The sequence below is a fragment of the Punica granatum genome, chromosome 3 (assembly GCF_007655135.1).
Source record: "Punica granatum isolate Tunisia-2019 chromosome 3, ASM765513v2, whole genome shotgun sequence".
Taxonomy (NCBI): domain Eukaryota; kingdom Viridiplantae; phylum Streptophyta; class Magnoliopsida; order Myrtales; family Lythraceae; genus Punica; species Punica granatum.
Genome location: NC_045129.1, coordinates 15,208,232 through 15,220,729, shown reverse-complemented (window position 1 = coordinate 15,220,729; position 12,498 = coordinate 15,208,232). Strand labels below are relative to the sequence as shown.

Below are 12,498 nucleotides of genomic sequence, written 5' to 3'. Positions count from 1 at the left end.
AACATAAAGCAAAAGGGTATGAGAAACACAATTTCACATCGAAAATGAGAGTCATTGTATCAATTTTCAATTTGTAACCAAGATGGGGCTTTACTTAAACATATTTTCATGAGATGAAGAGGACCAATTTTAATTGATAACCTCATGATATATTTATATATACTTATCTATTATTTACATCATTAATATTAAAAAGTCCTATGGTCTTGATTTATTTTTATTCGAGTTAGATTGGTTTACGAAAAAATAAAAATTTTCCAATTATGAATTTTTTCACCCATAAAATTCCAATTCAAGATCTTGCTTGTGAAAATCGGACGTTGAATGGACTAAACCACCTATCCTATGTATGTATGATTTATATAATTACTGGTGGATAAAGAAAGAAAGGAACAAGGAATTGTTAGGTACGAAGAGTTTCCGTGTGCGTGCTCGTATGCAACACTTCCCCTTCTTTTCTTCTCTGTCTCTCTCTTTTTCCCTCATATTATCAATCCAAAAAAGCAGAGGAATATACGCAGTCACAAAGACCGTATCCGTATCCGTATACATACCAGTCTTCCTTTGACAGTCACAGAGAGAGTGAACATGAACAAGATAGAGACAGAGAAGAATATACGGTGTATGTACGCTGACCTTATACGTCCCCGTCCCCGTATAGCTCTCCTAATCATCATCATCATGTGGAGAGAGAGAAGAGAGAGAGAGGGAGGGAGAGAGAGAGAGAGAGAGAGAGAGAGAGAGAGAGGAGTATATCAGAAGTCTCAGAGCTTCAAATGCTTCGCCGATTCCGATAAATGCATGACACGAGAAGAAGAAGATGAAGACGAAGAAGAAATCAAAAGAAAATCTCTGATGGCCTAATAGCTTTAGCTGAGGGATACTGAGAGAGCAAGAACTAATGGGTCCTTCTGGGTCGACTCCAGCTTTGCTGCATTTGGGCTGAGCTTTTCACGGGGGAGAGAGTGAGACCCAGGTGGGTTTTTACTGGATTTTTTTTTCTTGAACCCCATCCCTTCCGATCTTCGAGTCCTTCAGTTTCAGCAGGTTGAATCTGATCATAAGCTTGCCGGATAGTTCAGTGGTGTCAGTCATGGCATTGATATAATACATGGGTTTCAGTTTGGTTTCCAGTCCATTGATCACACGATCAGTAGTAGTAGTTAGTGGTCATCTTGGGGTTTTCTTTCACGGTTTCATTGTGGTTGGATCTTATGAGCAACGGGCCATCTTCTGCTGCTGATTTTGTTATGTGATTGTGATCTTCAGTTGATGCCCAGAATCTTCTTCATTTGCCCCCTTTATCACTGTTTTCCGAGGTTTTGTTCTCCATTGCGTTCTCTGTTCTGCGGTATGGTCACAGATCAGTGCTCTGTGGGCAAACCCATGCTTTTGTCTGTATTTGGGTGTGAAGGATTTCTCTGTTCCGGTCTGTGTCTTTTTCTCCCATTTGCTCATGTTCTTATCTTGATTTCAATCTTGAAGCCGGGGGTTTGATTGGTTTTCATCAAGGCTGAGAGTTCTCTTGTTGTTTCTTATCAATGGCTTTATAACTATGATGGAAATCGGTCGAATGCACGGGTGTTAGTTCCAGTTGCTTGCTCGTTGTTCGACTTGGATAGACAATTCGTCCAACCCAGCCCCTCTGATGAAATAAATTATATTCTGGGCTACGCTTGGTTTTTTGTCGTATTTCAATTTGTTCTTCCTTTTCAATTCTTTGATTGAATTAATATGTTTGTGGTTTGCAGGAACATATTGCAAATTTACTCAGAAATGGTTCGGGACTCTGAAGATGCAAATTTACCCGACCCCCTTGCGAACCCTCTATGATTGATACTTTGAGCTCTGATGGCTGATTCTTCCTCCGAGTTCTACTTCCATTCTGATATTTTTGGCCTGAGACACATCAGCAGTTCATTACCGAGCATCCCAAGTCCGTTTGTCGGTTTAAGTACAAAAGGTCCCTCGGATTCTGACTCAGTTCGGAGCCCGACTTCTCCTCTTGACTTCAAGCTCTTTTCCAACCTCAGCAACTCATTCAATCACAAGTCACCAAGATCAAACGGGCCTCACAAGAAGTGGGACTGCTCTGAAGTTGGCCTTGGCATCGTTAACTCGATAGCCAACGAAGTCAACTCTAGTGATGATACTCCCGTTTTGCAGCATAAGCATATTATCTTTGGACGCCAGGTGAAGAACATTGGGGATTTTGATCTGAATTACCAATGCTCACGGTTTCATCCCGTTAAATCTAATTCCTTGCCCAGAAACTACACTGTCTTGCCTCAAAGAAAGGTCAGGTCGCCAGAGCCTGTTTTGTGTAGCACAAATGTCTCTTTTCGGAACGGAGAATTCCCTTTAAAACCGGAACTGTTGAGAAGCCGTTCCCTAGATACTGGTAAATCTTTCTCCTCCATTGAAAAGCCAAGTTCCAATTGCTTGCATTCAGAAAAGTTAGCTACAAGGACAATTTCGGAGAAACCTTTGGAAGTTAAGGAGAGTTCTCTTCCAATTCCTGTTGGCAGTAGCAACGGAAGTTTGGGCTCTCTTTCTGCAGGAGAAATAGAATTGTCTGAGGACTATACATGCATCATATCCTATGGTCCAAACTCGAAAACAACCCATATCTTTGGCGACTGCATTTTGGAGTATTTCACAAGCAGCAATTCGTCTGATTTGAAAAAGGAAGAACAGGGAACAGAAACGACTACAGTACTGGAGTCCAGCAGGAAAGCAGACTCTCACCCTTCTGAGGAACCGTCGAGGTTCTGTTACTTGTGCAACAGAGAACTCAGGGGAAGAGAGGAAGTTTACACCGATGGGTTTGTCTCTCAAAACCTATAACATGATTTATTACTTTGCTATAGATCTGATATTATCAAGAATGTGTTTGTTCTCTGTTAATTTTACTTTACAGATTCGAGAAAGCATTCTGCAGCAGTGAATGCCAGTCCAAGACCACAGAGCAAATTGATAAGCATTCCTCGGAAAATTCGTCAGAATTGATCGACCATGAAAATCTCTTCTTAATGGGTACTCCATTTGCAACTTAATAAGTCACAATAACTGCTCCCCACCAGCTCCTACTGCAATGACTCTTCCATGCCCTCGCCGAAATAAAGTACGGGTAGGAGAAGAGCTGTTTCTTTGCGTTAGTTGCAGCCATGGCGAGCGAGGGTATAGAGTTTCTTTCCATAGCGGGGACTTAAGTTATATCTGCCGGTGCTATTGCGAGTCGATGGGTAGAAGTGGCCGAAAGCCCTCACTCACCAAAATGGTTTCTTTTTCTGATGTTTCATCTCTTTTTCCCGGCCATTTGCCCGATATGAGGTCATGTTGAGGTTTCTGAATATATTCAAGATCTTGTGGACGCTGCCAGTACTCTTTCCATGGATAAAAGAATTCTCTTCTGCTGATGATCAAGTCTAAATATATACATATAATACACACAGCCACACACAGCCACACACACACACACACACATATATATATTGACAGTTTGTGGGTTATTATTATTAATGTTATCTTGAGTTGAAATGGTGGCTGCTCTGTCATGGAAATCCTTTTCATACCTCTCTTGTACATCCATAATCTGTTGCTTTCTGAAGAACAAGTGGTGTTTCTCTTTTCAGATGTTTGATTGTGATTGATTAACCTCTCTCCTTTGAGAATTAGAAGCCTCATTTTGCTTCTCAGCCATTCTTTTTTAAAGTGGAAGCCTGGGTGGTCAATAGAATTCTTTTTTTCTAAATTCTCAGGAACTTTGACTGGAAATCCAGTGGCTGGCACAGCCAAATCTTTGAGCTAATTCCATTTAAAGCAAATTTGATGGATTTTGTTTATTTTGGTACAGTGGTCTTTTGACAGTGATACGCCTGTTTTCCATATATAAGTGTTTCGGACCTCCGACTCGTTTCTGCTAAGAGCAGTGCATCCGCTTCTCGACATAATCGCTATACTGCCCCCTCACAGGACCTGGAGTATTGGTGGCAGCAGCAGCTTTTCGGTTACGCTATATGTAGCAGATATATAAATCTTCCATAGCTCCCCAGTATGATGTTCTCGGCCTCTAAAGTTTAGGCCTCTATCTATTTTTCATTTGAGAATAATAATAAAAAACAAGAAGAAAAGAATTCATCCTGGCAGTTTCTTTCAACATGACAAAGTCACCTCAATCGTGAATCTTGGACTGCCGAGCCAATTCGATCCCCCACAAATACGGAAAGACTTATCTTTATGCATGTCATTTTATTTATACAAGTTTCTATACTTCTACAACTAATTCGCGAAAAAAGAAAATGCTTCTTTCTTCTTCTACACTTAAAATCTCTCTCTCTCTCTCTCTCTCTATATATATATATATATATATATGGCATCATACTAAATAGTGGTGAAATAGTAAAACCATTAGTAATTCCTATGTTAATATACCATATAGAAAATAAATGACAATAGTTAAGATTCTAATCAATAACAATATATGAATATAAAGAAAATATTCAAAGAAATATGAAAGAATATTTCAATCCCTTATTATCATATCATCCATAAATATATATTTATTATTTCAAGAAAATAGACAATCATCTATATAAACATTTTTTATGAATAAATTTTTTTTTCGATGAATATCATCTATATAAACTTAAAATTAGCTTAATAAATTTTATGATTAATTACACTAGTGGTCCAAAAAATTTTACAAATGTATTAAATTGGTCCAAAAAGTTTTTTTTGCTACTTGATGGTACAAAATGTTTCAAAAGTATAACATGATAGTATAAACCGTCAAATCGCAACTGAGTCCGTCAAGCGACGCTGACGTGGCGCCCTGCGTGTCATCTCCTTTCTGACGTGGCCGAAACAGAAGACTGATGTGGCTTGGGTGGGAAAACATGGATAGCAAAGAGGACTAAAATTAAACCAAAAAAAAGGAGAAAACTTCAAATATCAGAGACGAGAGGAGAGAAAGGAAAGAACTTACGGAGTCCTTTGCCCAGAAACTAGAAACCATTCGTCTTTCTCACTATCTCTCACCAAGCTCTCTCTTTTACCAGTGAAAATCTGATTTTGAGTGCAAATCAAGCTCTTAAGGTGATCAAATACCAGTGTGAGGGTCGTTTAAGTGAAATCGGTGGGTGTTGAGGGAGAAAGAACAGAGAGCTGAGAACCAAGACAGAGTGTTGAGGGAGAAAGAAGAAAACCCATCATCTCTTTGGCCAAGCTCTCTCTTTTGAGTGCGATCAGAGTTTGAGGGTGATCACAAACCATTGTGAGGGTTGTCAAGTGCAATGGCGTTCGTTCCCGAAGATGAAGGTCGATTTAGAAATGAACATGATGCTGCTCCCTTGTATGGTAAGTAATCTACTTTCGAGCTATGTGGATGATTTTTTCTGTTTAAACTTTGGCTTTAGAAAGGACATGCAAAACCCTTGTCAAATTTTTGAAAGGTAATGGCAACATTGAGCAATATAATTGATTTGGTGCTTACTTGTTTTTGACAGTTGAAGGTTCTCAACATTTTACAATCGAATATCATCATGGGGGCAAGTTTGAACGAGGTAGGATACATACTGTTTATGTTGGGGGTGAACTAGATTTTGTGGATTTTGTATCTGTTGAATACATATCCCTGCTAGAGATTGATGCTCATCTTAAGGAGTTAGGAATAAGTAGATTTGCAGATTACTTTTGGACAACTGATGTAGAGAAGTTGGGTGATAGTCTAGAGAAGCTTCGAACCGATGATGATACATTGAAGATGGCAAATCAAGCTGTAAGGGAAAGGAATTATGTGCATATATACATTGTTACTAAATCAACACAAGAGGTGCTAGAGGAGTATATGAAAGAGGAACAAGCAAGGAAAGTTCCTAGTAATGTTAGGATCGAGGAGTTGGAAGATGAAAACACCTCCATGCCAGTGCAAAGGCCTAAGGATATTAGAAGCAAAAGAAGACCTTCTTATTGGTTGGCATGCAGATGATGGGGGTTTGGCTGAGGAAAATATGGGTGAAGAGCATAGAATGGAAGCAAACAGAGATGTTGATGAGGCTGGTGATGGGTTAGTTAGAGGTGGTAAAGACAGAGTGAAGTTATCAGGTGTCAATGCCACAATGAATGATATTAACTTGTAATATATTGATTGGGATGATCTTAACTTGGAAGAGATTGATAAGTTGACATCTTCTGCAACACTGAATGCCACTGTAACCTCTACAACAGTCCATGCTATGGAGGGGCAAGAAAGAACTAGGAGAGAATCAGTGGAAGATATTGTTAGTGACTTCAATGATAGTGATTTTGATATTAATGATGATGTGGAACAGGTTGAAGCAAATGTTGCAATGGCAGAAGGATTTCAACATGGGGGAGAAAGAGAGGAAGCAGATCATGAAGTAGAAGGTGGAGAGGTACAACATGAAGAAGTAGAAGGTGGAGAGGCAGAACATGAAGACGCTGAAGGTGGAGAGGCAGAACCTGAAGAAGCTGAAGGTGCATGGGAGGCAGGTGACCATGGTGATGAATCTGATGGCTTTCAAAGCGTACATTCCGATGATGAGGATGAGACCAGACAAATGCTACTAGAATTTAGGCTAGAAAGGGACATGGAAGATCCCAAATTTTGGAGAGGTATGTTATTTCCTACTACGAAGGTCCTTAAGCAAGCAGTGAGACATTATGCTATATTAAACAAGGTAAATGTGGTCTTTGAGAAAAACCACAAGGATAGAGTGAATGCGAAGGGCAAAAATTGTGAGTGGATTCTGAAGGCATCACTCAACAAAAAGCGCCAGGCGATTCAAACAAAGAAGTTCCGTGGTGAGCATACATGTGGGAAGGAGGTGCCAACTCATTTTGTGTCATATAAGTAGATAAGTAAGCAATATCAGGACCACATTAGGGCTTACCCAACATGGTCACAGAAGTCCTTTGCCCATCAGTTGGACCATGATTATAAGGTGAGATGCAACAGAATGAAGTTGTGGAGGGCAAGAAAACATGCCTTCAACATATTAAGGACCTCAGATGTCAAACAATATGCTAAGTTGAGGGACTATGCTGGAGAGCTTAGGAAGACCAATCCTAGAACCACTGTGAATATTGGGTGTGACCTGATGATTTTTCAGAACATGTATATATGTCTTGATGCTTGCAAGAGGGGTTTCTTAAGTGGCTGCAGGCCATTAATTGGGTTGGATGGTTGTTGTTTGAAAGGCAGATATGGGGGGCAGCTTCTTGCAGCAGTTGGGATTGATGCAAACAATTGCATCTATCCTATAGCATATGGAGTGGTAGATATTGAATGCAGAGAAACATGGTCTTGGTTTTTAAGGAATCTAGCTCAAGACCTGGAAATTCAGAATTCTAGACCTTGGACCTTTATGGGAGACAAGGAAAAGGTAAACAATGAGTTCATTTATATGTAGATGCATACATAGTTATTATGCCATATTATTAGTTGCTTTAACTGCTTTTTCTTCCTCTGTTATTTAGGGACTGGTACAATCCCTTGAGCAGTTGTTTCCTGATGTTGAGAAAAGGTTTTGCACACGCCACCTATGGAAGAATTTATGCACCATACAGACTATCAAGAAGGGGAAAGAGATTAAAGATCTTCTTTGGACAGTTGTTAAAGCTACTTACCCAGCTGAATTTTTTAGAGCCATGGAAGTACTCAAGAGAGAGGATGGAAAGGCTTGGCAGTGGCTCCAAGATAAGGACCCACCACAATGGCCTAAATCTCATTTTAGACCATACCCCAAGTGTGATATCATATTGAACAACCATTCTGAATGCTTCAACAGGTAACAAATATATTTAAGCATTTAAGTGAAAAAATATAACTTAAAAGTATGTGTTGATGCTTAATTCATTTCTTTCTTTTGTAGGTGAATTTTAGAGGCAAGAGATAAGCCTATTCTTACCTTATTGGAGACTATCAGAACACAACTAATGAAGAGGATGGTCCTTAAAAGGAAAGTAGCTGAGAAGTATACAGGTAAGTACTGTCCAAAGATTTTGAAAAAGCTTAAGAAATACAAGTCACTTGCTTCTGGTTGTTGGGCAACAGAGTCTGGTGCTAAAAAGTATAGTGTATCTGTTGGTGAGAAGCTGTATGTGGTAGATTTGGGAGAAAATTCTTGCAGCTGTAGGAGGTGGCAGCTATCATATATCCCCTGTCAACATGGCATTTAATGTATTTTGGAAGAAAGGAAAAGGCCTGAGGATTTCATTCACAACAGCTATACTGTTGATAAATTTAGATCATCATATGGGCCAATCATATATCCCTTAAGGTATATAGCTGACTATGACCCTACTGGTTTGCCCCCCGTGAAACCTCCTCCCATTAAGGCCAAAAGAGGTAGACCCAAGATTGTCAGGAAAATGGGTGCTAATGAGCAGGGCATAAGAGTCAAGAAAAATGGTACTGAGATTGTCGGAAATAAAGGATGCATCATCAACAATTGCAGTAACTGCGGTGGCTAGGGTCACAACAAGTGGACTTGTAAGAAAAGAGGCAGTGCTACAAGTACTGAAGCTAGTTCTTCTAGCAGAGTGAGTTTACGCTATCCAATAGTTTGTGCTATACTGTTGGTGCTCCACATTTCTATTAAACATTGAATTCTAAGTTACAATTGTAGGCAAAGAGAATGAAAGCAACTGATAGTATTCCCCCACCCCCTGATAATACTGTACCTAGGCCAGGTGGTACGCCACCAGATACATAGGTATATATATCAATATCAATTACACATACTGAATTGAAGGATATTGTGTAGATCAATTGATGAGTTTTGTGGATATTTAGGTTGCACCTGAAAGTTCTGCCCCAAGTACAATGCCAGAATCATAGTTCATCACAAGTTTCGAGCCACCTGATGCATCTGCTTCAACATCCATTGGGAGAGGCACAGGGACGGGGAGAAGGAGAGGAAAGGGAGGCACAACTGCTGCAACTGCTCCAAGATCCATTGGGAGAACTACAAGATCTATGAGCCAGCAGCCAACTACAAGAAGGAGATGGCGTTATTGAACATGGGTCTGGGTCTGGATCTGGTCCTTCTTTGGGTTAGACTGTTGGTTGTAATCAAATGTTTTCCTTTTGTTAGTTGGCCTGCCCTAAACACTATTGGCTGTTTACATATTCATTTTGGGTATGGAACACTGGATGTCACTAGCCTAATTGGCATGTTGCCCTTTTTTGCTCGTATGTATTCATTTTGGGTTGTGAGCATACACACTGTTGTTTTTCCCTTTAATGGTTTACTGAAGCATCCAGCTCTCACAGATTGCGTTTAAGGGTTTACTGTGAACCCTTAAGTTACTTAAAAGAAACATTTTGTACCATTATGTTATATATAAAAAACATTTTGTACTATCAAGTAACTTACATAAAATATTTTGTACTATTAAGTTACAACTTAAAAACAATTTGAACCATCATGTAACTTATGTAAAACATTTTATACTATTATGTTACAATTTTAAAACATTTTGTACCGTCGTGTAACGTCCCACCATAACTGGTAACGGCCATCTTCTTCCTGTAAGCCATCTTCTTCCTGTAACGTCTCTGTGTATAAAGTTGTTCGTAACCATCAGTTTTTAGAAACCCAAATGGATGAACTCAGAGCCAGGCTTTCACAAAAACACGACATTGCCACTTCCTTTACAAGATCTATAAGCACCTTCACCATTACAACCATATGAATTCATTTCCATTACAACACCTTCTCGATGATTTTCCCTCCTTCTTGGATCAATAGCCACGGAATCGTTGGCCTAACTTTGCCTCTGTCCATGATGTCAGCAGGCGTCGACAATGCCATCTCCACGATTGCATACAAGCTGAAACTTCTGTGATGTAAGCTCTGAGCTTCGATCTTGATTTCACGAGTTTTGGAGCCCTTGAACGATTTCACGCGTATTCAAGCCACATAAGTCTTTTGTTTGGGCCACATCAGTCTTCTGTTTCGGCCACGTCAGAAAGGAGATGACACGTAGGGCGCCACGTCAGCGTCGCTTGATGGCGTCAGTTGCGATTTGACGGTTTGTACTATCATGTTATACTTTTGAAACATTTTGTACCATCAAGTAGCAAAAAAAACTTTTTAGACCAACTTAATACATTTGTAAAACTTTTTGGACCACCAGTGTATTAACCCTAAATTTTAAGCATTATAGCTAATCTTATAATCCAACTAATTAGGTCATTTGATCTAAAAGTGTTCAAATTTATAAAATTTAATATATTTAATATAAGTTATAATAAAGCACAAGCAAATAATAAAATTTAAAAGTTTTGATAGGCTTTAAGAGTATTATTCTTACAGTAATTAAAACCAATGATTTTATCTAAAAGTATAAAAAAATTTAAATTAATTTTTCACACAAATAAAATTAATAATTTCAATGATGCCATACTGCACGAATTTCTTACTCAAAAAAATTTAATATATATTCGATATGTATCCTTCCATTGCAAGTCTGAATTTACCACATTAATTTTTATACAGTATAAAAATATAAAATTTTTACATGTTAATATAAACTATAAATTAAATTATTCAAAATTAATTTTCATAGAAAGATAAATTGATAATTGCAATCATATATATTACATGAATTCCTTCCTCAATAACTTTTTCATATATATTCTTCACAAGTCTGATTTTATCGCATTAAGTTTATACAATATAAAAGGGGGTTTTTACATCAGATATCTCATGGTTTTATCTGTTTCTCAAATCTATCCCATGGTTTAAAAATTACTCAGAAATGCCTACGGTTTACATTTGGTTCTAAATCTATTTTGGCGTTAATTTCTCCATCAATATTTAACGGTGATGCTGATGTGGAAAGTAAGTGGGCCCATCCTTGCTTCTGTGGCCCTTTACCTATGATAGATTTGAGAAAAAAAATTAAAATCATGAGATAGATTTTAGAAAAAATTAAAATCATGTGATAGATTTTGGGCCAACGACGTTTCATTGACGAACAAATTGTCGCCGTGATATATTTGGAACAAGATGTAAACCATAGGTCTTTCTAGGTAATTTTTAAAGCATGAGATATATTTGAAAAAAGGGTAAAATCATAAGATATATGGCTTAAAAACTATAAAAGAAAATAATTTTTTTACATACTATAAATTAAAGTATTCAAAATTAATTTTGTTAGAAATTAAATAGATAATTGCAATGATGTATATATTACATGAATCCCTCATCCAAGAACTTTTGATATATATTCTTCTATTACAAGCTTGAATTTACTGCCTTAAGTTTATACGATATAAAAATAATTTTTTTACATGTTAATATAAACTATGAATCAAAGTAATCAAAATTAATTTTCTTAGAAATTAAAATGATAATTGCAATGATGTATGAATCTCTTACTCAAGAACTTTTGAAACATATTTGATATATATTCTTCTATTACAAGTATGAATTCATCATATTAAAGTTTATACAACACAAAATATAATTTTTTTACATGTTAATATAAACTATAAATTAAAGTATTCAAATTTTGAAGTAATTTCAAATGAATTCATCGTTTTCAATGATGTATTTATTACATGAATTCCTTATTCAAAAAGTTTTGATGCGTATTTGATATATATTCTTCTATTACAAGTTTGAATTTAGCACATTAAAGTTTATACATTATAAAATATAAATCTTTTACATGTTGATATAAACTATAAATTAAAGTATTTAAATTTTAAATTCATTTTTGTAGAAATTCAATTGATAAGTGCAATGATTTATATATTACAGGAAATTCTTCTAAAGAACTTTTGATGTATCGTTGATGTATATTTTTCTATTACAAGTCTAAATTTACTGCATTAACTTTACACAATATAAAAAAAAATTCCATGTTAATATAAACTATAAATTAAAATATTCAAATTGTTTCATAACATGAAGAGAATTCATATAGATCTACAACAAATGAAATATGCACATACACTTATTGCTTATACATTCCTTAGCATATATCTAAATTTTGCTACCTTGCAACTTGCACACACACACACTACATTTAAAATGTACTTGCTTCTTAGCTATTTGTTTGTATCAATAGAAGATGGAATTTGTATTCACCAAGAAAGGTCAGATCATTCATGTATATTTAAGCACCTCCTGTAAGAAATCAACCGAAGGTGATGTTAGATAACCGCATGAGAGTAAATGCCATCTATTTGTATTTTTTTTTGCCACCATCTAATTGCAATTTGAAGTCTATAATATAATTCAGTGGAAATCAACATCGAGATTTTGTTTCTCTGTAAATTTGATAATAAAACCCGCCCCTCTAGAATAGAAACAGAAATAAATTTCCCATGGCTTTGTTTGATGAACTCATAAGGCGCACCTATAGAAAAGAAGAGGAACTTTTGAAGGGATAAATTCTTAATATAATAAGCAACGTAACAAAATACCGAAACATAAAGAATATACCTGTGTCTTTGTCTGA

At 36.9% G+C, this 12,498-nt stretch overlaps 1 protein-coding gene across 1 annotated transcript; it reads left to right on the top strand.

Annotated features, from left to right (window-relative positions):
* The first annotated feature begins 667 nt into the window (after window positions 1-667).
* LOC116200705 (FCS-Like Zinc finger 10) lies at window positions 668-3,419 on the top strand. The gene is made up of 3 exons (XM_031531559.1): window positions 668-976; window positions 1,752-2,825; window positions 2,921-3,419. The coding sequence occupies exons 2-3, from the start codon at window positions 1,852-1,854 to the stop codon at window positions 3,054-3,056; spliced, it is 1,110 nt and encodes a 369-aa protein (XP_031387419.1). The 5' UTR covers window positions 668-976; window positions 1,752-1,851; the 3' UTR covers window positions 3,057-3,419.
* Window positions 3,420-12,498: the final 9,079 nt, after the last annotated feature.

What these genes read in the sequence shown, in the direction of transcription:
- LOC116200705 (XM_031531559.1), top strand. Translation starts at nt 1,852, where the DNA reads ATGGCTGATTCTTCCTCCGAGTTCTACTTCCATTCTGATATTTTTGGC. An exon ending in GAGGAAGTTTACACCGATGG is followed by an intron (nt 2,826 to 2,920) that starts GTTTGTCTCTCA and finishes TTTACTTTACAG; the next exon opens with ATTCGAGAAAGCATTCTGCA.